Source organism: Xenopus tropicalis, chromosome 2 (assembly GCF_000004195.4).
Source record: "Xenopus tropicalis strain Nigerian chromosome 2, UCB_Xtro_10.0, whole genome shotgun sequence".
In the NCBI taxonomy this organism is placed as follows: domain Eukaryota; kingdom Metazoa; phylum Chordata; class Amphibia; order Anura; family Pipidae; genus Xenopus; species Xenopus tropicalis.
In genome coordinates this window covers 48,705,827-48,733,578 of record NC_030678.2, presented here as the reverse complement: position 1 = coordinate 48,733,578, position 27,752 = coordinate 48,705,827, and the positions used below count along the sequence as shown (strand labels likewise).

Sequence of the window (27,752 nt, the reverse complement as noted above, 5' to 3'; positions counted from 1 at the left end):
GCGCTACGTGTTGTTGTGACGCCAAGTCTCGCGTGATGAGACTTGTGGTGTCGGGATTTTCTGACAGGCAGGAGGGTGAGGCTTGCAGTTTACAGCTTTGCCGAAGGCGTAAGTAGAGATAAGGGTATGTGGGCTGCGTTAGGGAAAGCGGGGCTGTGCATTTACTTGGGTTGTAGGGTGTAGTTTGAAATTCCCCCAGCCTACCAAATCCCCATATGGTTCTACTAGGACAAAACTAGCAATACAGAAAGCCCTTCCTTCTAAAGTCTGCGGCTCACTAAATGCAGGGGGCCGGTAATCCTAGTAAGTGCGGCACAGCCGCCCCCCTTAATGCCCACAACCCACGGGGCCCGGTACGACTGTCCGCCTTATGGCAGCTCCCACACTCCAACATCTGCTGCTATTTATATAGAAAAAGACACACAGATTGCAGTTATCTGTCACTACTTGAGTGTCTTTATATGTTGTTTTTTGAAGCCAAGCTTTCTTATATGTACATAGCCATATTTTATTTTGTACACTTACAGTATTGGTTTAAAGGTAGATATGTTTTAAGGTAAAGTTATCCTACATCCTGATATATTTAAAGATTGGATTTTATATAAGTTGCTGCTTTATACAATAAACATTTTATATAAGTTGTATTGGATCGCTGAAGTGCTGCTTTAAAGGCTTCCCAACCTTCTTGTTTAGGTTCCTAGGGGCTCCCCAGCTTGTGCTGCTTGTGGCTGGCCCCTAGCATCACATGGTTAGATAAATAGGCCAAGGACATATTATATTGTGTGACATTTACTAACTCCGTTCTATGTGGGGATCAGGGATGTTCCCTCACCTGATTTTATTGATATGCACCTTCCCCACATCCCACAGATGTGTCAGGTTCTAGTTCAGCAGCTGGAAGGCTGTAGGATGCACATACATGATATATGTTATGATAGGGGCCCTGGTAAGGGGGACCTCTAATCTAATTCTGGCCCTGTAGGTTGGGTGCTTCTGCTAGAGCCCCAAATTTCCTGTGGTCATGCTGTTCTAAATATGACCCTGTTTATAAGGTGGGGATATGATAAGCAGATAGATTGGTATGTATGTGTATCTTTATATAAGGCACTTTGTGTGCATGGTGTTTAGCATTAACAGTTTGCCAGTTCTTGCTGCAAGCTGTACTACTAGAACGTACAGAACAGTTAAAAGATAAACCCAGGATAATAGAATTTTCGGTACATTGATACTTTCATGTCAGTGATGTAGATTCCACATTGCTTTCCATTGAAAGCCTTAATGGTTTACACTATGCAGTAAATCAACAAATTTAAATATGTACAGACAAGACAACTTTGTGAAAGTGGCGCACCTTGCATGGTCTATTACCAGGGTCTGCCTACTCCTGCTCCGGGTAGCTATACTAGGACCCACATGCACATATTGAGCTAATGCCCCAGAACCAGGACACACAGTTGATATGTCCATGCCTGTCACGGGGCAGAATATTGTTGTCGTTGTTAAGTGTAGTTGTTTGCAGGTTATGTTGGGTGGCCTTATTTTGTAAGGGTAAAATTTCTTACTGCTATAGGGAACTACAATAAAAAATCTGTGCCTTTTGACAAGTTCCGAAAAGTAAACATTACTGATAACATAATAGTAACATGAGAATTTATGATACAGGATACAGTGCACATCACATGTTGTAAATACATGGTGTGCACTTGGCACTGAATCCTGATGAAGGATGGGTGTGTTCCCCCAAAACGTTGATCAAAGGGGGTTAATACATGGAGAAAGCTTCCCAAATGCATGTCTCTAGTGTGTGTGGCTCTGTTTCAATTTCACCTTCTTTTGGAGGTACCTTGCTGGCATCTTACAGATGACTTGCACCACCAGTGCAGTGAAGGAAATAAGCATTCTATTTTTCTTCCTGCTGTCGTTGTGCTCAGTAATAATTGGGTTAATGCACAAGGGCAGATTTTCCCAGTGGTAGTAATTGAGCCCTGTGCATTGATTTGATAAGATTCCAAGAACATGATATTTCCCAAGCATAACTTTCCAGGAGAGGTTTATTAAACACTAGAAATTTACAGAGCATTTTTTTTAGGTTAGTTGTCAATCCAATGCAGGCACAATGGAAGCTATTCTTCTTACATAATGGTAAAAGTCTGTTTAAGTGAGACAAAATCTTTTAGGACATGAACACAGATGAGTTTTCATGTTATCGGGACAGCCTCTGCTCCGTGTAGCTGCACTCAGGCCACAGCTGTGCCTGTCGGTGCATCTAGATGCAGAACCCTATTAGGGTGGCCATACACGTTCAGGTTTTAGTCTTCCGACAAACATTGGGATATTGATCGTATGTTTAAATGCGATCTAAAACTAAGGTGCAGATTTATCAAAATGTGAGTTTAGAGCTTAATACAAATAAACTCACCTCACATTCTGTTCGTTCCCATGGAATTTTTAGAAGCGTATTTATCAGGGGGTAAAAGTTAGAACTTACTATTTGATAAATACCTTCCTAAAAATCCCATAGAATGTGGGTGATTTTTTTTGTATCGAGCACTAAACTCAAATTTTGATAAAGCTATCCCTAACATTCAGACTGAAATCATACGATAAAGCCCTAAAAATAACAAATCGGAGGATGTTCTGAACATAGTTGGCGGACACTGGTCGAACAAAAGTGACTTTCTGGAATACGTTGTAGGTCCAAGGATATCATCAGACATGCACAACTGCTTATGACTAACTACCGGAAGGCTACAAAATGCGTAAGGCGGCATTTTGTAAAAATGTGATTTATCTTAGATTTTTTTGTGTGAAGTTTGGGACTTATCTGGATTCTGTTGCTTAATTTGCCCTTTAAATTCACTGGGGGCTGTGTCCCATTTACTTTGGTCCTTTTTGACTGGCCATTGAGGATCCTTATTTTTGATAATAATACAAATCGGATTTTATAGTTATCTGACCAAAATTTTCTAACTGGTCTGATCGACTTTAAGACCGATCGCCATGGTACAAAAATTATGGGAGCAGTAATTTGGATCCCACACACTGTCCAAAAATTGTAAATAGGCTATCTTTTACCATGGGTTGTCTGGCTATCTTAAGAAGGAATTTCTTTACCATGCTGTATTGGTGTCTAAGGCTGTGTTTGTAAGTAACATTTTTCTCCTAAAATGTCATTATTCAAATTGCCCTGCCTAAGAATAGATAGTTGCTAACCAACAGTTGTGCCTTTATGCAGTTTGGTTTGTCATCTGACTGCCTGATCTCTTGTGTTTCTCATGACTAGACATGGCACTCCCAACTTCCCTAATGTGCAGCCTGTGTGTTTTTGAGTCAGTCATGCAGAGCCTCAGAGTGCACATCAGATTTAAGTCATTTAGTTAACATGCTGGAAAGATACATAGTGAATTCTTTAGGTGGCATTAACTACAGAATCTCTGATTATTTACAGTTATGCTTTTCTTTACAAACACAAGTGCAGAGTGCAATTTCAGACAAAAAATCACCATGATTTTTTAAACTGGTTGTGCTTGCATTTTGCTGCAAAGTGCCCGCTGCACCTCGCATTTTCACAATGGTGATTGTCTCACTTCCGGAGCACGTTCTAAACAGCATTTGCATCTGGTACACTGGGCACATTTCTGGTGAACTTATTGCTACTGAGGCGAATTGCTTTGGGAACCCTGGAAGTACCCCCATGTCCAGTATGGCAATAGTTCTAGGGTTGCCTGACATCATTAAATACAATTGCGCTCTATTCATTAGAAGAGACATGATAGAGAGATTGGCAACCATGTCCTATTTGACAACTGGGACTTGTTAACAGAAATCGCTTGTTTCGCTTCACTCATTAACATAGAGAATAGGTTGGCCTGAACAATTGGAATTGGCCCCTGTGTGTACCATACTCTGCTTGCCCTACGCTGCCTGTGGAAGGTCAACCTGGTAAGGCTTTGTTAGCATTTGGAGGCCCCCGGTACCACAGAAGTTAGACAGCACTGGTCTAGATTTATATTTAACCCATTTCTGTAGTTAGGGTCAATGAGTGTCTTGCCAGCTGCCCTCGCCTTTACATACAGTTGCTGCTCTTGTGCTTGGTTAACAACTGCACTACCCATCCCTTTTGTGAGCCTGTTGGTGGAATTGTCTGTAATAGTTTCCTGTACCACAACCTGGTTGGCAAGGGAAGGATTCTCCCTCTCCAGTTGCTGTGTTGAGCTTCTTTATAGGGACAGATAAGGCCTGTACTTGAAGTGCATTGGGTGAAAGCGTGCAACATTAGAGTTGCCAGCAGATCAGTGCACCAGACACAAGGTAGGCCTTGACAACAGTATCGATTGCAGCTTACCTTCTGTCTTTACAACAGAAGTACTGCACTTGAGCCTGATATGTCTGCACTTAGCTCTCTAGCTGTTACTGAATTACAAAAATAAAGATATTTAGACTTGGTGACTGAAGAGCATATGCAGTATTTCACTTTGGCCACAGCATGTCTGCAGTATTTAAACATGCATGCTAGTTTTGAAACATGTTATAAGCAGGTGTCTGGTATTAGGCTGGAATTCTCTCAACTCCATTGACAGAAAAAAAAACATTAAATTGAGCTAAAGCAATATTATATGTGTCTAGGCTGTAAAATCAATGTTCTCTTATGCTTTCAAGTCTTCCAAAGGTTACTTTGCCCTTGGGTAACTAAGCTTTCAAAATGTTCTTTTTGGTAGGAAGATGAGCCTCAAAACAGAGCGCCGCGGCATCCATGTTGACCAATCAGAACTTCTGTGTAAGAAAGGGTGTGGCTACTATGGGAACCCAGCCTGGCAAGGATTTTGCTCCAAGTGCTGGAGGGAGGAGTACCAGAAAGCTCGGCAGAAGCAAATCCAGGATGACTGGGAATTGGCAGAACGGTACTAAATATTAGATATTTGTTTTTGGGTTCTGCCAGCACAGTTACATAGGGTTGAAAAAGAGTCCATCAAGGTCAACCCTTCCAAGTAAACCCAGCACACACAAACCTATACTTACTTATCTATATACTCACATACATAAGCTATATATATACTAACTGTAGATATTTGTATCACAATAGCCTTGGATACTATGCTTGTTCAAGAACTCATCCAGACCCCTCTTAAGAGGCATTAACAGAATCTGCCATTACCACATCTCTAGGAAGGGCATTCCACAACCTCACTGCTACCTACGCTGCTTCAAATGGAAGCTCTGTTCCTCTAATCTAAAGTGGTGGCCTCTGGTACGTTGATCATTTTTATGGGAGAAAAGAACATCCACCATCTCCCTCTAATGTATTTGTACAGAGTAATCATGTCCCCTCGCAAGCGCCTTTTTTCCAGAGAAAACAACCCCAAACTTGACAGTCTAAATTCATAGTTTAAATCTTCCATCCCCTTTACCAGTTTAATTAGCATCCCATCATGTTTTCTGGGCAGTTTAAGTACAAGGGGTATTCATTAGAGGCATGCTGCTGATCCTATTAAAATGGGTTACCAACACCAGACATATAGAAATAGTACAGTCCCCAACCAAAATTAAGTAGAATACATCACAGGGGGGCAAATTTATCAAAAATTAAGTTGGCATTTTTTCCTCAATTTTAGAAAAACCATGGTGAAAAAATGCAAGGATGAGAATTTTCTGAAACCTTTAATAGTCTGGAATTATTACAGAAAAAAGTCACCAGAAAAAACTCAGCAAGTAAAAGCTGGCAAGTTTCTATACAAGACAGTGGGAATTGTCTTAAGAAATTTTATTTTTAGTCCCATTGAAAATGAATGAAACAAAATGTTTTGCCAATAAATAGCATGACCGCAATAATTTTCTTACGTTTTTTCATTAAATAGTAAGCTAGTGCGTTAAGAGAAAAAAAGGGGCCATGGGAAAAAAATCTTTTACCGCTCAGTTTCAGTCACTACATTGTGATCTGCTTTTTCTTTGGAAGACCAACATAGTGATCAAAGCTCTGTGCTTTACTGTAGTGAAGTTTGCTTGTACAATAAATTATCACCAAACTTATAAAATGCTGTATTCTGGTCATTTTTGATATATATATATATATATATATATAGATATAGATATAGATATATATAGATATATAGATTATATATATCCAGTCCAATATATATAAGTCCAAAAGTATTAGTCCCTGGGACTAATAAAAATGATTTTGTTTTTCTTTTTAATAATAAAACAGTACCTTGCGCTTGATCCCAACTGAGATATAATTAATTCTTGTTGAATGCAAAATAATCCTATCTTAACCAAAAAAAACCCAGGTCCTGAGCATTCTGGATAATAGGTTGCATAACTATGTATAGATAGATATACACACATATACATGTGTTAAATAATTTTTTCGTTGACATTTATATCCCTTATAGCCTGCAACGTGAAGAAGAGGAGGCATATGCAAGCAGCCAGGGAGCCCAGGCAGGGCCACAATCTCTTACGTTTTCAAAGTTTGAAGAAAAGAAATCCAATGAAAAGACCAGGAAAGTAACTACAGTGAAAAAATTCTTTACCGCTTCCACTAAAAGCCTCCCAAAGAAAGGTACATGCTTTACACAAGTTATTGTAAATTAAATGTATGTGTTGCATAAAGGGACACTTGCTCTTGCTAAATTACTTAAGGTATAGTCCCTGATTTATAACATTCCACTTATGAACCCTTTAGCTAACCATGCTCAATTAATGGTATACCATATCATTTGAACTGCTTGGCCATGCCGCCATCTTGCTTCTTTTAAAGAAAATTTTTGTGACAGAAGGACTATTAGATGAGGCATATGGCAAGCTGGCAGTCTCTCATTTGAATCACTGCCTATTAGCTAGGGAAAACAAGACCCTAGCAACCAAATCGCTGCTGAAATTCCAAAATGGAGAGCTGTCAAGCAAAAAAACGAAATAACTGAAAAACCATGAAAAATGAAGACCAGTTGCTAATTGTTTCAGAATATAACTGTCTATCATACAAAAAGTTAATTTTAAGGTGAACTACATCTTTAAGAGGATGATTATTAAGTGTTGGTAAATTGGTAACAATAGTTAAAGGAGAAGGAATGGTAAAAACTGAGTAATCTTTATCAGAAAGGTCTATGTAAATACAGCCATAAGCACTCACAGAAAAGTCCTCTATCCTTTATCCTCTAAGAAACACAGGATTTCTTGTCTTTTTTTGTGTATACATGTACTTTGGTATCTGATTTCCTCTCTGAGAAAAATCCTTTATTCCCGGGCCAGAGTCTGCACAGCTCTCTCCTCTCTTCCTTTTCCTGCTTCCCCTCCCATAAGAATTCATAAGAACTCCCTCTCCCATCAGAATGTGTGATCTATGCTACCAACTGCTAGAGATGCAGCAGGAAGGTAAAGCTAAAATGGCAGCTGCTATTTTAAACAGAGGGAGCTTCTAGGGCTCTTTACTCAGGTATGGTAAAGCTTTCTGCAGAATAAATATAGTGTTCTAGGTGGCACTAATGTGGCAAATCTATTGGCAGTAAAATGCCAAAATGACTTTCCTTCTCCTTTAACTAAGAAAAAATTTGTCAGGACAAATCATCACATGCAAGACATATTTGGGAGTAAGGAGCCATTCAATAACCCCTACATAAAAATCAAAAGGAATATATACATTCACCACTTACTATTTTCATATCTCTAGGCCTTTATTTTTTATCAGGACTGATGATGAAGCAGTGGACATGGCTATGTGTACAGCAGTCCGTATGCAAATTGCCCTGCTATTAAGGTAGAACATTAGATTCTGCTGGGCAACATGGCAGTGTGACTGTCACAGGCATAGCTTGGTGACAGGCACACTTCTAGTCTAGTAAATCGGTATTGCATGAAAATGCACACGTAAATATCTTCCCAAAAGTACTAAGGAGCCCCATTTGTGCCAACAGCCTCAAGAATATGACCCAGACTCCTGTTGTTTTTTTTTTTAATATGTTGAGGATTCTTAGTTGGTGTATGGAGCTATGTTAGCACCAGTGCAGCAAAGTGATGTAAAATGTTGCCAATAGTGGCTTGGTGTAAAGCATCATAGTAGTGCAAGCTTTTAGTGTACTGCTTTCTAGCTGAGTAGTACTAAATATAGTTTTGCACTGATGCCTACCATACGATGGCCACACGTTTGAAGCAGGCCAAAAAACTGAGCCCAGGGACAAAGACAGTAGGTAGTAGATAGTATTGTAAAGAACTGAAGTTCATTGGTTGTGGGTGCCTAAACAATAAACAGACATACCTTAAAAAGGTACCTCTGTGTTAAAAGCATTGAATTTTTTTATTTGATCCACCTATGCCCTTTTGAATTATTTGCAACACTAGTAACTCACTGGCTGTCCTTAACTTCCCCCTGTGTGTGCCCATTTACCACTCCAGAAACTTCCTCTTGTGCATTAGAAGGTCTTCAGTAAATACCATTGCTAGTGTGCTTCCACAGAGCAAACATAGCAGTTACTTCCATAACTGTATGTCATTCTAGTACACACTTATTTCTTTGTAAACACTACAATTGAGGGGCACCTTACCATAAATCATGATCACATGAGTGTATTTTGAGAAGAACTTTTATTATACATTTTAACAACCCTATGATAGTGCTGATCATGGCCACAACATTTGTCTTTTGTAACTCCATATTCCTGTGATTTTTAGCTGATGCACCCTATTGCTAGTGCCTTATGCATGCCTTCTGCTTGCTTGAGCCATGGTAGGTGCCAAGTTGGCATGCTAAAGTACTCATAAGCACATAATGTGCATGCCATGTCCGATGCAGTAGGGAAAGGCCAAGATGTGTATTTAGGTGATTTATACTAACAGTTAACATCTAGCTTGCATTGTGACTTTTTTGGTTTATTTGTTTACTTTTTTTGTGCTATAATCAAACCACTTGTTAGTGGGTTTTCTAAGGAATTCTGTTTTGAAGGTTCACAGGCAAAATTAAGTATTAAGCAGAAACTCTTAATCTGAATTATGCTTTTATCCTGCCTCTAGTCAGTCAATCAAGCAGGCTCCTTGATCCTTCTTTCTCTGAAAGGTTTTGTGTTACTATTGTTTGAACTGCCTTGGAATAACAAGCTTTAATTCCTTAGCAGGCAGCTCTAATGTACATTTGTAAAGGGGGTTAATAAGAAAAGGGAAGCAAATTCTTTATTAAAAGGTTGAGTTATAATGTTTCTATAATGCACAGGGTAGTCCAGGAATAAAGTGACGCACAATTTTGGAGAAGTCCTATAATACTCCCTTGGCCACAAAGTAACACCCATTTAAAGTGATACTGACATGTTCCTATGAAGATTGTTAGATACATGTCCTTTTTACTAAATAATAATGGGAATGGTATGCTTTCCTTTGTAAACAATGCTTTCCCCCCAGTTTCTGCATTTTTTGGTCATATTAGGCTGTGGGCAGGGTGATCCTTCTATATGCTGGAGTACAAATAGAGACTGTAATTCAGCATATGGAAGGATGGCACTTCCTCCAGCCCAGCATGACTGATGCTGCAAGCCCACCTGCTTCAGGGACATCAGGTCATTTCAGGGTTTCTGCTCTTGTACCACTGGCCTTGGGGTGGCTTGGAGGCGCCTTTGTAAAAAAAAAAAAAAAAAATATATATATATAATAGTAATACACGTTCCTATGGCTTTTCATAGGAACACATCAGTATCGCTTTAAGTAATTTAGTTGATGCACAATAGAGTTTATTTGACATAAAGGGTGTGCCACTTTTACTGGTACATTTATTTTATTAAATCAGTAATTCCTCAGCCTGATTGTCATTCTTATTATTCATTGTAATTTCTGGCTACCCGGGCTGGTCCCAAATTTATTTCAGTGATTGAAGAAAAGCCTATAAAGCCGGGACAATTGGGCAGGGAGCGCAATGCAGATATTCTCAGGGACTTAAAGGGGCTCTTTGCCCCTCCCTGGGATATTGCTTCTCCGGCTGAAGGTAATGTGGTTAGTCTGTGCTGTCTGTTTGCTGTAGCATTTTGCTGCCTTTGCATAGACTTGTGTGTAGCTTCTCTGTCTGGACTCTACTAAAGTCTTAAAGCAGCACTGCCAGCCAACCATGGGTTGAAAATAAGACAAAAAGGCACAGCTTCTCTTTTTATTACTTTAGTATATTTCTCACACATGCACTCTAAAACATTCTATTTAAATAATGCTCATCAGTGTGTATTGTTGTTCAATGCAGTGTTGCTTTAATGCAGGTGTGGCTAACAGTGGCCCTCATTTACAAACAGAGGTACAGATTGCTGTTAGGAAAATTAATTTGTACCAGTGTAAGTGAATGAGCCCCAATGAATTCAACATTGTTGTACAGAAGCTATTAGCTGCTGCTTTGTTACAGTTATTGGTGGGCACAGTCAGTATCTTATAATTGGGAGATAGTTAGGTTCATATCAGGCATTTGTGGTATGTAGAAGAAAGATATTGTGTTTCTTTAGACGCATAGAGCAGAACCACAAGCACATAATCTACTCACATCTTGTGCCAGTGCAGTGAGAGTTTAAAGAATGTCATTTTTCTTTTTTTTTTTTAATCTCTAAAATTATTTTGTACAGCCCGCAGAATAAAAGACCTTTCTCCCTGCATACAGATTTATTTCATTTCTCTATTACAAGCCGCCAAACTGTATCTCTCTTACTGACTTCCTTGTTTAGCGTGAAGCCCCGCCACCTTTGCTTTATGAGCACTCCATCGCTCTCTGACGCCTCATTAAGGTCTACATAGTTGGAGAGAGAAGGAGTGTTTAGAAAGCAAAAGGGAGTGGAGCTTCATGCTAGACAAGGAAGTCAGTAAAAGAGATACAGTTTGGCTGCTTGTAATAGAGAAACAAAATAAATCTGAATGCAGGGAGAAAGGTATGTTAGTCTGGGGGTTATTTAGATTAATTTTAGGGGATTTTAAAATGAAATGCTTTAGGTCCAGTCACAGGAGATATGTTATCAGGGCTACCATATAGCTTGTGGTGCTTTCAGTTGTTTTATGGCATGGTGCTCCATCCTGTCCTAAAGGAGTACTTGGGGTAATACAGAGAAAAGCATGCATCTGCAGTCTTCTTCTGTCTGAGTTGTGTGTGCTTTTCCTGCATGTGTGGTGTGTTGCTTATCGCATTTATCATTTTGTTCTGTCATGTCGGATTTGTTCCTGCAGATAATTGCACTACTGAAGGTTTGTCGCAGTGATTTATTCACAACTATTTTTAAAAGCATGTTTAGCCAGGCCCCTCCTTAACTTATGACATGGTTACAATTATATGAAGCTATGGGTTGTGCCTGTATTTTAGCAGATGCAGCTTCACTCCAACCCCTAATATGTATACTCTGTTAATAACAATTGCAGCATTCATTTGTTCAGTGTTACATTCCCATGACTTGAGATTTGGGTTTAAAGAAACATTCATTGGGAGCGCAGGGGCCTGGACTGCGGGTTCTGCTTCCTCTGTAGCTGAAAAGAAGTGCCCTCTTCCTAGCCACTTGTCTGCCTGCCTGCCAGCAGGCAGGGGGGATGCGGGTGGGCGGCAGATTAGGTTTGGATAGCTGTGTAACGGGCCTCTCTGAAGATTTTTTTTGCAGGGAGTCCCAGCACACGCTACATATGCCGCTGATGGTATATGTTCCCTTTTTCAAAATATTTGCTATTAAAGCACTCCTCTCTTCTTATAGATCCAGTCTTGCTTTGCTGTGTTGTTTTGTTTGCTATTTGGAGTATTGTCATTGTAGATCTGCTTATAGGCAACAGTGCTTTTTATAAGAATGATTTCTTTTCATCATTTTCTGCATTCTCACCTGCATTTTTAATCATATTATTGTGCATCAATTGGTTTTGCAGTGCTTTGTGACAAGCTGAGAGGTAGGTATGTTTGACTATGTATCCTTCAGTTTTTAGATTCCCTTTACATACATACTTATTTAAATAAAGCAAAAGCTTATGTAGCACTTTACAAACTATATCTGGATTTAGACACTGAAAATAGCATCAATATAAAGGCATGGGGTGTTACTGAGAAAAAGATAATCGAAAAATTATAAGAATTATGTATTTGCGAGTTTGTGAATTTGAGTTTGTTTTTCTAAATTGAATAAACTCACATGTCAAATGGTTGCTTATTTTTTAATAAGGAGAACTTGAATTTTTCCGAAAACCTGAAAAATTTGAGTTTGAAAATATGGCTTGACTTTGCCAACTCCCATTGACTTCTAGAAAATTATTTGCAACACTAGTTATTTAGAAACTCGCAAGCTTTTAGATGGCAAACTTTTACATTTGAGTTTGCAGGTTTTTTGCACTTAAATACCAGACATTCAAGTTTCTAAAACAAAATTCGAGTTTTTTTTAGAGCAAAAAAAGAATCAGCCTAGTAATTGATAGCCTAGTAATAGATATCTGGCCAATAAATATCAAAATACAGTAACAGTTTGGTATGCCCAGCAAAGTAGCTATGTATATTTAGGGGAAGATTTATCAAATTGTGAGTTTAGATCTTAATAAATAAAAATGCACCCACATTCTGTTCATTCCTATGGGATTTTTAGAAGCGTATTTATCAGTGGGTGAAAGTTAGAACTCACCATTTGATAAATACACCTCTAAAACTCCCATAGGAATAAATGGAACCTTAATGTGGATTAGGTGTTTTAGTGAATGTTTGGTTTGCCTAATGTATGTATGTTGTAACCGATTTGTCTGTTTTTTTTAACAATGTTAATGAACCCTATTTTATAACTGTCACGCTAAGCACATGATAAAAGCAAGGTGTATTTGTTATCGGTAAAAGGCAGAGTTTGTTTGTGTTCAGAAAACATTTAAACTAGCAATGAGAGAACACAGCAACATTTTAGTTACGCAACTACTCAGATTCCCTTAAAGCTCATGAGATGGCGTTTTCTCTGTAGGTGCATAAATGCATAAACCCAGCCATGGGAATTTGCCTACACCACTGGTACAGCTCATATTTTTGAAGCAGCTCCTGTATAAATAGTGAGACGGATTTCCAGTGGTCAGTGAAATTCCACACAGCCAGCCCCATTCATTTTTTATACAGGCCACATATGTCACGAACCTGACAGCCTTCTTTTGTGGCTGGCAACCAAAAGCCTTGCCATCAAAAACATTAAAAGGATTAAAAAGCTTTCCCTTAAACATAACTTCATTGCATCCATATAATCTTTCATGCCTGACTGGAAAGATGCAGGCAAAAAAGCTGAGATAGACTCCATAACAATGTAAAAGTAGACCGATTTGTTTAAACAACTGTTTACATTGTGCATAAAATGTACTTTTGCAACATACTTGTGAAAAGAAGTAACCTTTTTATAATGCAGTAATCATTTGTTTATAGGATCTTAAACTTTCTGCAAGTATTGCTATTTGTTTTCTTACTGATTGTAAAATTGTAAACCTGTTGCTATTGATTGCGGAGTATTCTTTTTCTGTTCATTTCAGTGATAATGTACCCTGTAATAGGTTAAAAAAAATAAAACTTTCTTTTTACTCTGTATTTTATGTGACAACAGATATAAAAGAAGCAAAATCCCCAAGCCCTTCTCTGAGCCGCCAGTATAGCTTGGAAACTGACCGCGTGTCCAAGGATTTTATTGAGTTTTTAAAGACTTACCAGAAAGCAGGACATGACGTGTACAAAATGTCCAAAATCTTCTTGGAAGCCATGTATCACAAAAGGGTAAGGAATCCAGTATCTGCTGCTGTTAGAATAGTGTTAGATGGCCTTTCAAAACACTTGCCACTACCTGATCTGAACACCTTACATGTGCAACTGTGTATGTGTTTTTGTTTATGTTTTAATATACACAGTTGTCGGAAGTGTGGATTGCAAAAAAAAGGTTTATACAGATTTCAATCCACACATTCCCTTCAAATTACATAGTTAAGTCAGATTAAAAAAAGATCAAAGTCCATCATGTTCAACCCATCCAAGCGATCCCCAGCACATACACATAGACCCATACTGATCTGTCTGTACACTCACATACTAAAACTATATATAACAACATCAATACTAACTGTAGATTTTAGTGTCACAATAGCCTTGGATACTATGCTTGTTCAAGAACTCATCCAGGCCCCTCTTAAAGGCATTAACAGAATCTGCAATCATAACATCACTTGGAAGGGCATTACCCAACCTAACTGCCCTCACTGTAAAGAACCACCTATGTTGCTTTAAAGTTCTGTTCCCCTAATCTAAAGGGGTGGCCTTTGGTGAACTGATGCTGGCACAAACTTATAGTCTTGTGATTTGCAAGTATCCTATCCCTTATTATCCTTTCCAAAAGCTTTCCTTCCACTGATGTCAGACTAACAGGCCTATAGTTTTCAGGCTGAAAATGGGATCCCTTTTTTTAATAAGGACACCACATTAGCAATTCACCAGTCTCGCGGCACTATTCCAGACCTCAATGAATCCTAAATAAATAAGTGAATAGGTTTTGCAATCACAGAGCTAAGCTCGGTTAGTACCCTGGGATGAATACCATCCTGTCCTGGACTTCTGTTTACCTTTACATGTTCAAGTCTCTTTTGAATTTCCTCCTTAGTGACCCATGCATCAGTATGATAAAATATGGTTACATAGAATCTTATGGCCACTTATGTGACACTGCTCGTATAAAAAAATCTTATATTAAGTCTGTTTTAGAGCAGTTTAGTGTGGCAGTGGAGATGCAAAAGAGCTGCACATTTGCTATTCGGGTAGCTCTGTAAATTAAATGAAATCATCACTACTCCAAGACAATTTAGCGCACACAAAGGGAAAACATCCTTTTCAAACAGAATATGCGCTAAAAACACTTCAATTAATTACTGGGGGTTGCCCACCAGTTAATATAATCATTGACCTCAGACAGGTCCCCCTCTGGGGGTGGTACTATTTTAGTGAGCTCCATATTACCAATTGTTGTGCCTCCCAGGGATTCTTGGTAGCTGGTCTGGACTGCACATACAGTACATAGAGTATAATGAGAACTTAGATGCTAAAAGCTGAACTTTTTCTCTGCTGTGCATGCACACAGCCCAGGGTAGCCGCAATGATCCAGCAAGGAAACTAGATGGGTCTGGGTTGCCTAACCTGTGTTTGTATCAGATGACTATTGCTTGAAATCTGCATTTTCATTATGCAAAAACAAGTGTTATGGCAGAATAGGACAAAGTGCTCACCAGTTTGGCTTAAAGGTGAAGGAAAGGCTAAGTCACCTGGGGGTGCCAAAATGTTAGGCACCCCCTAGTGACTTTAATCGCTTACCTTGTACCCCGTGCTGGTGCCCCTGTTAGGAGAAAACAGCACCAGCCCGAGGTGACTGCAGCAAGCACTTCCTTCTGTCGTCAAAATCCCTGTGTAGTAGAGTGAAAAGCTGACATTTTTGTTAAAGTTCGGCTTTTCATTCTACTGTGCAAGTGTGCGAACAAGGAAGAAGAGCTACCCCGGGCTGGTGCGGTTTTCTCCTAACAGGGGCACCAACCCAGGGTAAAAGGTAAGCGATTAAAGTCACTGGGAGGTGCCTAACATTTTGGCACCCCCAAATGACTTAGCCTTTCCTTCTCCTTTAAATCTGACCTTTGTGCAGTCATTCCTTCTGTGTAATGATCAGTAGAATAGATTTACCAGCATCTCCAAAAACTTCTGATTGGAAATAGTCAAGGCAAATACATGGGAAGGAGTCATTTGGTTAAAATTGCCTAAATATGCTAGACCCACTGCTATATAAAATATAGCTTTAACCCATTTATCTCGGGGCTGTTGTTTAAACATGTATTATCGTAGTTGGAACTAGTCTTAGTTAAATGATGCTTCCCCATACACAAGTCTGGGGCCCCTAACAGCTCAGTTTTAGGGAATGCAGAATTTCATTAAGATTGTTATTATTCCAATAATGTTTATTTTATAATACTTAGAGATGCACTGAACCCAGTTTTGGTTTGGCCGAATACCGAACCGAATCCCATTTGGGATGGTTACATTTTACACTTCCTTGTTTATGCACCGCATTAACCCTTCCAAATCCTAATTAGCATATGCTAATTTGGATTCGGATTCCATTTGGACAGGACTGTGGATTTGGCTGAATCTGAACCCTGCCAAAAAAGGCTGAATGCTGGCCGAATACTGAACCGAATCCTGGATTCGGTGCATCCCTTATAATATTTATAACATCAATAATAATCACTATATTCTTACCTTTACCATCTCAATGGATCAGACAGTGTAGCATATTTTTGGTACATGATGGATTAGCCTGTAAAAGTAGTTCTTCCCAGTTGTTCACAAACAATCCTTTCAACTTACTACATTGATAGTCCTATTCAGTAAAAATGTTTCCTTGTAGTTAGAAACAGCGGGAGCTAATGTGGGATGGTCCAGGCATGAAGAAGGCTATAAAGGTTGTTACAGGTTTCCCTGGTGAGAAACAGGACTGTATCAATCAAATGGCATATGTCCAGGAGCTGCTGTGACCTTATGCACTTTTTTCACTGGATAACAAAATATGATTTCATTTTTGGTGGTTCTTAATTGGCTAATATATCCTGTATGTCCTTTTTTACTTATCCTAGGAATCAAATATTGACGAACAATCTGAATTTACCCAGGACTTTTATCAAAACACAGCAGAGAAGTTGCAGATGTATTGGAAGGGTAACATTCTTTTTGTTGTGATGATTTTAAAGATTGGAAGCATCTCATCCCAAACCTGGTCTACATTCCTAAATATTTGTGCATTTTTTTAGTAGCTTAAGATAATAAAGGGTGTACTATGTCATGGATTTTTTTTGTTTGTGGAATTGGGTCCTGTTAGAAAAGCTAGTTTTATTATGATTTAAGACAGACTTTAGATTTAGTACTTTAGGGAAGACAGTGATAGTGTATTCATTTCACGCATGAATAAAGTAGTGGTTGTTTAAAATATACTTAGTAAATCTAATTTTATTATGTGGTGGTCACGTCTAACTAAACTCTTGTTTATCAGAGTATCTAATGCATATTTTTTATGGTTAGCAATTCAGAATCTGACTCTGTTTTTCTAGAATTAGACATTTCGCTTTCTTTCAAAATGCCCAAATATCTGCTTTCTGTGAATGAAAATGTTATACAGAACAGAAGCTGATTCTATTTTCAGTGTCCCCTGATAAAGTTGAGAAAGTGACGGATCAAATTGAGCGGTTCATAATGACTCGTCTCTACAAGCACGTGTTTTGCCCAGAAACCACAGATGATGAGAAGAAGGACCTCACAGTCCAAAAGAGAATCCGGTATGGGGGGGCGCTGGTTCCTTTCACATTAGATCCTGCATTGTTAGTCTGTATTGGCATTAGATTATTAGATATTATAGCTAATCTTATAAATATCAAGGCTCCTCCCACCACAGCTATGGAACTAATCACCAACAAATAACTAGTTGATAGTATATTATATGTTAAACAGATGAGCAATGCAGAGAAAAGGGTAATCAGAGCATGAATAGAGGTCAAACAAGGTCACAACAAAAGGTAGATAAAATAAATATTTTTTTTAATAAAATGCTTTGAAAGGTATCTTACTAGCAAATCTTGTGTCCTTTAGGTATTTACCACATACCTAACTTTTTAATCTTTTCTCCACAGGGCTTTACACTGGGTAACTCCTCAGATGCTTTGTGTTCCTGTAAATGAAGATATCGCAGAGGTGTCTGACATGGTGGTAAAGGCTATAACAGGTCAGTGTTACTCATAGCATTCTGTATCTTTAAGGGTGAAGACACACTGAGCTACAAGTAGCAGCTACTTTTTCATGGCTACTAAACTCCAGAAAATAAATACCCTGCCATAGACAATACTGAGAATTGCTTCTGCTAAAGCACACGTAGAGACAATTATCAGTAAATGATTAGCATTGTCTATCTTAGTAGCCACGATAAGTAGTTACTAGTAGCTCTGTGTGTCTTCACCCTAACATAGTTTTAAGCAATGTGGTATCCCTACAGGGCCACTACCTAAAATCCACCAAGCTGCCTAGAGACCTTAACAAGACAGTATATTGGAGTGTACAGAATTATTAATGGAGTAGCTGAAGTCAAAAAGCTGGGAGGATCCTAACATTACATTTACCCTTTAAGCCAGAGTAACTGAACGTGACCATAATGTGACTTCCCTTCCCAATGCTCGTCAGTCTGCAGCATTTACCTGTGCATGCATATGTGATTGGTTGATTTTTTTCCTTTTTTTATTTATGGCATTTACATAGCAGTGCAGAAGAAAAGAGCAAACATGGCTGCTTTGTGGAGCAGTAGTTGATCCACTCCTAATAGTAATGCGACCAAACTTTGGATTTGATAAATAACATTTTATAAGTGCATAACATAAACACAATGGCAAGTGTAAAAACAGGTTTAGTGGGTATCCGGGTCACTTTAATGGAAAAATATGTCCCGTTTTTTTTTTTTAACCATTGAGTTTTATTAAGAAACAGATTACAGACATAGTTTCCAGTCAGAACATCAAAGGAGAGATCATATGTTACAAAGCATATATCAAACTTTTTGTGACATAACATGTGCTTTGGTGGATCTCGCTATAACAATACATACCCTGTAATTCTGAGTTCCACTGTTTTTGTGCTTTATAAATCTACAATTAACTACTACCTTAACACAACTATAAACTGTGCATTGCCAACGCTTGTTTCTAGACCAGAGTGATGGGATGGAAGGACCATTGTGTGGTAGAGATGGAGGGGAGGGGGGAGGGGATCAACACTCATTTTTTGTTTCTGATACTAGGTTGCTCTGTTATCGGGGTGGTATCAATTTCCTATATTGTGTTTGTCTAGCCACGAGGACCAAATTTTCTCAGATTTATTTGGGCATCCTCTTCTGACATATAGCAATCTATATGTGGGCATTGCTTGGTTGACTTGGCTTACCCAGAATTGTATGGATGGAGCTGAGTGGGCTTTCCATTTCATTGTGATAGACTTACGGGCATATGCTAACAGAATAGAAATGAGAGCTCTTTCCGCAGTTGTTGGGGCTAGATCAGTAGTTTGGTTTAGTAGCATTCCGGATGGTGTTACCGTGATGGGGGCGCTGGTTAGATCAGATATATAGTCTGCCACCTCTGTCCAGAAGCTCGCTATTTTGCTGCAAGTCCAGACCATGTGGATGAAATCTGCTGGGGATTGGTGGCAGCGGGGGCATTCGTCTACCTGGGATGGAGATATCTTTGCTAGTACTTTGGGTGTGATATATGCCCTGTGCAAGAATTTATACTGTATTAGCCTGTCTCTTGAGGCCACTATATAATCAAAGGGTTTCCTTCCATTGCTCTTTATTCATGTCTGGTATATATATTAGCCATTTGTTATAGAGTTTGTTTAATAAGGTATCATTAGCCAGTGCCAAAAGGGCATAGGAGCGGGAGAGGGCCTTGGCGTGTGGGCAGTTGTGTGCTTGTTTTTCTATTCGGGAGGGGGTAGTTTGTAGGGTTGTTCCTTGAAACTGTGAGTGTACTGCATGTCTCAGTTGTAAATATCGGAAGAGCATCCTATTTGGTAGGTTAAAATTATTTTTTAGGGCCTGGAAGTCTAGAAGTTTCCCTTCCTTAACTATATCCTGTATATACTTGACTTGGGAGCTGGCCCATAGCTGGGGGTCTGGTAAGGTTTGGAGGTGCTGTAGTTTGGGGTTGCACCAGAGCGGGGTGAGTTCAGAGCAGTGGTTTTGTGGTTTGGGAAAGAGGCTGAGGGCGGTATTCCAAGCCCATACTATTTCTTTCATGAGTGGGGTTGCTTTTGAGGTGTAGGAGCAGCCCCTATATAAGAGGTTCTTTAGCTCTTCGTATGAGCCCACTGTCTGGGCTTCAAGGCGTGTAGCCGGGTTGTCCAGGGTTGGTGCTGCCCACCAGTTTGCAGTGGTTAGTTTAGCGGCTATATAATATAGAAAAAGATTTGGGGCTGCTAAACCCCCCGCCTGGGTTGGAAGTTGAAGTTTGGCTATGCTGATTTTGGGTGTGGAGGGGTGCCAGTATAGTTGTATAAGGAGCGCCCTGATTTTGGTGAAAAAACTGTTGGGTATTTTTGTGGGTGATTGGCTAAATATGTATGTAAATTTTGGTAGCATTACCATTTTAAAGAGGTTATACACAGGGTATATTGTTACTTTATCTGGTCCTCACAGCTTTTTATAGGTATTGAACTTTATGGCCTTTTAATGTGTTAAATAATTACTTAATTTCTCCACTAGATGGCAAGCTAGAACAACTGGTAATCTGTTTTCTTCATTGGTGCTGCCTTGACTTCATTTAGTGCAATGAAGGAAATGTGTTAAAGGAACAGTAACACCAAAAAGTATAAAAGTAACTCAAATATAATGTGCTGCTGCCCTGCACTGGTAAAAGTTGTGTGTTTACTTCAGAAAGTCTACTATAATTTATATAAATAAGCTGCTATGTAGCCATGGAGGCAGCCATTCAAAGGAGAAAAGGCACAGGTTACATAGCAGATATTCTGCTATGTAACCTGTGCCTTTTCTCCTTTTTTCCAGCTTGAATGGCTGCCCCCATGGCTACACAGCAGCTTATTATATAAATTATAGTAGTGTTACTGTAGCAAACACACCAGTTTTACCAGTGCAGGGCAACAGTGCATTATATTTTTATTACTTTAAAGCTCTTTCATTTTTTGGTGTTACTGTTCCTTTAAGTTGGCCATACACAGGCTGATTCTAGCTGTTGATATCGGTCCCTCAGACCGATTCAGGAGCTTATCAGCCTGGGTATGGGTATTAACGCAAGGCCTGCCCGACCGACATCTGGCCTAAAATCGGGCAGGTTTAAAAATTTAGTCTGATCTGGACTGCATTGGCTCGTTGATGCGGTCCCCGAACAGACGGACGCCCATACCTGGCATTCTAATTTGATCATTTGCCCCCAGAGCCAAACAACCTAATTAGCCCGATATTGCCCGCTCGTAGGTGGGGATATCGGGAGAAGATCCGTTTGCTTGTCGACCGCGCCAAGCGAGCGGATCTTAGCATGTATGGCCACCTTTACTTAACTTGCCTTCAAATCTGACTTTTAAGCCCATTCGTCATCCTTATCTTAGTCAGTTATCATATATATCATATATATCATATAAAGCTCTGTTGTAAAACATGAGTATCCTATAAATAAAAGATTGTAATATCAACCCTTATTGCACTCCAAAGGGATAAATATAAATTAAGCAAAAGGCTTGTGGGGTTTTTTTCATTACTGTTCTGCTTATGGTGCCGCTACCCACCTTGGAAGCTCCAGGGGTCAACAAGTGTCTGCAGTTAGCACTTGGAAACACACACTGGTGATATTTTAGTGCTTTTCCAGGTAATGTGTGAACAAAGCTGCTTGCTTTTCATGTGAATGTGCAGTTAGAGATTGGAACAGATTATATGCTCATAACCCTTCTGTTGTTCACCTTTAAATAAACTTTTGATGTAGACTGTGATATTCTGAGACACTTTGCAATTGGTCAGAAGGTTTTATCTGTGTTTTTGTAATTAGTTAGCTTTTTGTTCAGAAGCTCACCAGTTTGGAATTTCAGCATCTATCTGGTTGCTGGGGCCCAAGTTACCCTAGCAACCCTAGGCAGTGATTTGAATGACTGGAATATGAATATGAGAGATCCTGAATAGAAAGAAAAGTAATATAAAACTAACAACAATAAAACTGTAGCCTCACAGAGGGCTGCCAGTGTTAGTGACATTTGAAAGCTTAACAGAGTCATAAGAAAAAGGCAAATAATTAAAAAACTCGAAAAAAGACCAATAAAAAAATTCTCTATTCTATAGTAAAAGTTTACTTAAAGGTGAACAACCCCTTTAAACTGAAAAGGTTTATAGTATCTCCTTCTGTAGAACTGAGTACGACTGTCTAATTGTGTCAGTATTTACTGTCATTAAACAGTCATTCTCTTATGCTAATTAAGTATAACTCACAAAAAGCTGTAGATACATGGGTTTTTATGGAAAAAAAATCTTTTATGAGAGTCTAAATTTCACACATTGGTATAAGGCAATAAGAACTCCTGTCACTTAAAAAAAAAAAAAAAAAAAAAAAAAGAATTTTGACAAATATTCTTTTCTTTTTAAATTCTCTTCTCTGCAGATATTATTGAGATGGACTCAAAACGTATCCCCCGTGACAAACTTGCTTGTATCACACGCTGCAGCAAACACATCTTTAACGCTATCAAGATCACAAAAAATGAGCCAGCCTCAGCTGATGACTTCCTGCCCACTCTCATCTACATTGTTCTCAAGGCAAATCCACCTCGCCTGCAGTCCAATATTCAGTACATCACTAGATTCTGCAACCCCAGCAGACTGATGACTGGGGAGGATGGCTATTATTTCACTAACCTGGTGTGTGTGCAAAACAGCTCAAATTTTTCACTACATCAATTTAATGTATAGATGCTTCTCTCTTGCACAGAGCCAGTCCAGTTAAAGGAGATGGAAGGGTAGAATCACTGGGGGGTGCCACAATGTTAGGCACCCCTCCTCCCCACCTTTCCTTCTCCTTTAAAGGCATACTGTTGTCATAATTAAAGGCAAAAAGATACCCTCTTTTATTTATTTTTGTACACAGACATAAATGATTTCTCAGAATCAGAGAGGAACCATGTCTGCAGCTGCTTATTGTACTTAAAGTCCCTTAGTTATACATAGGATCAGTGTGCCACCCACCATGGAAAGCAGAGGGAAGGAGTTTGTTTTTTGTTTTTTTTTCTGTTTGCTAATGCTTTAAAATAATATACACAGCAGGAAATCTGGATACTTAGACAGGACTATACCAGTTATGTCAGAATCAAAGGCTTATTAACTGCACTGCTGCAAGGAGAGGTCTGAGTATAGTTTATTGGTGAGAATGAGAGATATGAGAAAATAGTGTCTGGATATAAATATCACATTCAAATTTAATTTTATTCAACTCAACATTTTGAGGTAGCATATGCTTCCTCTATTCAACTTGAATCCAGAGAATTAGATTTTAAAATTGCCAATTTTTTTATTCTAAATTCAGCAAGTGTAACAATAAAAAAATGTTTTAACATGCTACAAATAAAAGGTAATCTTTTTTATGAACAGATTGCAACTACATGGTTCCAATTGAAATGCCCCCTTTCTTCTGTTTCTGTAGTGCTGCGCTGTGGCCTTCATCGAGAAACTAGATGCACAGTCACTGAATTTAAGCGAAGAAGAGTTCAGCAGGTACATGTCTGGGCAGGCTTCTCCAAAAAAGCAAGACCTAGAGAACTGGCCCGCAGACACATGCCCTGGTGTAAAACAGATGCACAGAAACCTTGACCTACTTACCCAGCTGTCCAAGAGACAAGAGCATATTGTAAATGGGGCTAAGAAACTAGAGAAAGACCTTATTGACTGGACGGATGACGTCACCAAGGAAGTCAAGGACATTGTAGAAAAATACCCACTGAACATTAAAACAGCCAGCCAGGCCCTCGCAGCACTTGAGTCAGAAAATATAGAAGATGATAAGCTGCCCCCTCCACTGCAGCCTCAAGTCTATGCAGGATAATAGACTCAGCCTAGAAGACACAAACACATGCAATTACTCCTATTAAACTGGTGCAGCAGTAATTTACTGATTTTTGGAGAACTTGGGTCAGTTTATTGCAGATCCTGGAGAGATCAGGTTTTTTTTAAAATGAAGACTTGTGACGGTACAAAGTTTCTTTGGCCTTGTGGTTTGCTTGGGAAAGCTATTTATTAATATGGATTATACAGGGCTGTATGTTACAGAAAGCAATGATTATTCACTAATTCTTTTAACATGAGCATTCTGTTTGGTATTTGTGATTGGATTATAGAAATACGTACTAGTCTTATTGATTTCCTCTTGCAGAACAGATTCTTTTAGCATTTTAAGATATTGCTAGCCATCAGGGATGCATTAGGAATAGGAATTGTTGGCTTCCCGAATGAAAATAACATGTCCTAGTTTATTTGACACAAAAAGCTTTAGTATATTCAAACAAAAGTTTTCAAATATTATTAGCTTTAAAGTAACCCCCAAAAAAACGAAAGGTTTTCCAATACATTTAAATATGTAATATTGTACTTCTCTGGAAAATGCTGTGTATTTTTCTGAGACTCAAATATACACCCACATTTACATAGCAAATAACAGATAAGCTGTGTAGAATGCATGCATTTTAGCACTTAACCAGGGAGATAAGCACGGGGGATGAGATGTCATTGGTGGCCCCTGAAATGAAAAACTTTGCTGGAAAGAAACCGTTAATTGGTAGGTGCAAATTCTTAGGGCTCTGGCACACGGGGAAATTAGTCGCCCACGACAAAACTCCCTGTTCCCGGGCGACTAATCTCCCCGAGATGCCTTCACCCGCCATCCCACCGGCGAACATGTAAGTTGACCGGCGGGATGGCACACGCGGCGGCGCGATTTCCCGAAATCGCCGAAAAAGACTCGCAAAAATCGCGCCGCCGTGTGTGCCATCCCGCCGGCGACTTACATGTTCGCCGGTGGGATGGTGGGTGAAGGCAACTCGGGGAGATTAGTCGCGGGCGACTAATCTCCCCGTGTGCCAGAGCCCTTAGTGTTACTGGTTTATTAGCCTTAGTCAAAGATATCGTTGTTCCTACATTCCAAGAATAGAAATAGCAGAAGCAAACAACGGGCTAATAAGTAGTGTTTTTAAAAGACCAAAACTTAAATTAAAATGATATTTATTTCAATGAATACCATTTATGACATTCTTGTAATCTTATTCTAAATGCAGAATTGTACTGATTGTAATAACCACAATCTGTAGTGCAACTGGAAGCAAAGTTTGGACAGGTCCCAGGAGTTGGGTGGCTAGCCATCTAATAAAAATCTCACTCTTGGCTTCAAATTCCCACTCCAAACAATAAGCGCCAGCCCTCCACAGCTGAAGGAAACATGTCTGGCTCCTAAAGAAAACTCTTTGGCTAAGGTTTGCTTTGGAAGAAAAGATTTTGATTAACTTTTTCTCTGAAAGGCATGATCAAATTATCCATTTCCTTCTGCAGCAATATCCACATTACTTGGTTTCCTTATTCTGATTTTTTGCCTTTTTATTTATTACATATTTACCGTATATCTTACTATCAAAGAGAAGCCCTAGAGCAAAGCACGAAACTTGAAATGGTTAACACTTGAACACTGATGATTTATATATGGAAATGTCTATTTCTTTTCCAGGAATGTTTATATAATAAGATTTAAAGTTGCAAAGCGAATGGCTGCTGCAGCATGACAGTATTCCTTATTGGACAGCAGTGTTCAGTCTGCGGCCTTCCAGGTCTTGATGTAGAACTACAGATTTCACCACTGTCTACAGCCTTTGGCCTCATCCCTGGAATAATCCTGTTTGGAGCTGTCAGCACTTTATTATGTAGTTAGCACTTTGCCTGTGTTCTGTTCTTGCCCAGCATCATCTTGTCGCCATCACACTGGGCAATTTATGGGAAAATTACTTCTCTACAAAGAAAGGCACAGTGCTTTTAAAAGGGCAAGACTGCATGGACATTTTCTCTGGGCCTCTATGTTCTATGGTTGGTCTGTGGACAAAAAATGTCCTTGGTACTGACAGTGTCATACAGAGTAATATCTGTTATTTTTAGTATATATGCTAGAGATGTCCAGATGCCACCCTTCAGTTGTTTGTTTCAGCAATCTCTAGCACCTGCTGTGAGTGCAATGAGTTGTTAAAGGAGAAATAAAGTTATAATCACTGAATCACTATATAGTGAATAATGTACCCCTGATAAAGTATAAGGATATTAAGTCACCAAGGTGACTTATTATATCTTTATATTTTATCAGTGTTCTATATCAGTGTTAGAAGTTCAGTAAGTCATGTGACAGAATCACTAAGCACAGGTTACAACTGATGACATCACTAAACATCATTTATATAGTGTATTAAGTACAGGTCATGGGACTTCAAGGTAACTTATAATATCCTCATATTTTTCAACATAATTTATTACAATACACAAGTTTCAGTGGGTCTAGGGCAGGAATTACATCACTAAGCACCGATTATAACCAATGATATCACTAAGCACCGTTTATAAGTATATAATTACAGGATATTAATGGCTCTTGTGTTTTATAATTGCTTTCCTGATACCCTTGTCCACTGCTCCTGTTTTCTGAAACTTGCACCGGCCTGGGGTACTTTTGTAGGAGAATCACTGAGCAATCAACCTTTTCCACTGCTGCTCTTATAGATGTACTTTGGGAGGATGGAGCACCAGCCCATAGTATCGGGTAAATGGTTATAATCAAAGAGGGGGGGCGTTTAATAATCGTTATACTTTAATTCTCCTTTAACTGCAGCTGGAGGGCTACCTGTTTCACGCTCCTGCTTAAAGGAATATATTTTTCTCCGTTTGGAAGGCCCAAGCTTCACTGTGTTTCATTTTGCCTCCCCCCCTCTCTAAGTTGCAGTGCAAAAAACATTAGAAGTGTAGTAAACCAGCTTGGCTCTTTGTGAAATATGTACATTTGTAAATAACATGAAACAGAATATTTATGCAGTATGTTGAGGCAGTTTGTTTTTATCATGCTTATATAATAATATAGGCACAGGGTTGTCCTGGTTTAGGAATCCATAGCAACCCATCTATTGTTGCAACTCCAGTAGGTATATACCAGGAAACTGCAGCTAAGTTGCTCTGGGTTACCAGACTAGTATCCAACCCCTTATGTATTAAAGGGGCAGTATAATCCTGTATTCAACACTAGATCAGTGAATAAGGCTCGTGTTTAACATACCTTCTGCCTATTGTTTTATTCAGTATATCCATGTGTTTTTAATTCTTGCACTGATCAACAGTGACACCAAATGTACTTTGTTTGTCCTTGGTTCTTTGTGCAGTTGTAGTAGAAAGAGGACTTGATCAAATTACCATTCCCAGTCAGGCTGATGGCACGATTTTTAATACACCAGTGTATTTTCACTAGTGCTTCACAGGGCTGAAAAGTGCCAGTACTAGCATTTCGGGTATGTAAAACAATGGGAGGTTGCGGGGTGAAACCCCCAGTGTGCCATCAGCCTAAACTGTATCAAGAACTCCGGCTGTAGCTGGAGAGACAGAAGCATTCCTTTATACAGAACTTATCTCCATATAAAATTGTGCTGGGGGATTGTGCTTAATTAAATAAAATGATATTTTTAAATAAAACAATAGGCAAAATATGTTTTCAGTGCAAGCTGTATTATTATGGTGGTGTTGCAAAGCAATGACTGAAATTAGCATGTTACAATCCATTATTGAGGTTATAAGATGGTTGTATTGTTGCTGTTTTGCCCATTTTAATGTGTTATATGGAAACACTAGTATTAAGGGGGGTTATTTAAACACATAACACAGTGGTATTTTAAACTTTGTTAAAATGGCCATTAATCTATATAATAGCATTAAAACACGCCTGTATGTCCTACGAACCTGTGCACAGTGCATTATTTACCTTTTTAATAGGCTTGTTTTTGCTGCCCCTGGGAAAAGCAGCCACCACGTACTGTAGTTCCTAAATTGTGTCTGGAGTTTATCATTTTAGCAGTGACTTCTGCTGTATGTAGGCATCTTCACTGGTGCTTTGTTCCACCTACAAAAACAAACCAGATTTGTTTTTAATAACTTCCTGACAAAACTGTTAATTGGTTGCTATGAGTTAAACTGCCCATACACAGGCTG

The 27,752-nt window shown here is 39.0% G+C and overlaps 1 protein-coding gene across 3 annotated transcripts; it reads left to right on the top strand.

The window, feature by feature from the left end:
* rabgef1 (RAB guanine nucleotide exchange factor (GEF) 1) lies at window positions 1-24,320 on the top strand. Of its 3 annotated transcripts, none has more exons than XM_012956676.3 (9): window positions 1-108; window positions 4,719-4,901; window positions 6,393-6,562; window positions 13,536-13,702; window positions 16,588-16,669; window positions 17,151-17,283; window positions 17,635-17,726; window positions 22,147-22,403; window positions 23,182-24,320. In XM_012956676.3, exons 2-9 carry the CDS (start codon window positions 4,723-4,725, stop codon window positions 23,578-23,580), a joined length of 1,479 nt encoding a protein of 492 aa, XP_012812130.2. In that variant the 5' UTR covers window positions 1-108; window positions 4,719-4,722; the 3' UTR covers window positions 23,581-24,320.
* Window positions 24,321-27,752: the final 3,432 nt, after the last annotated feature.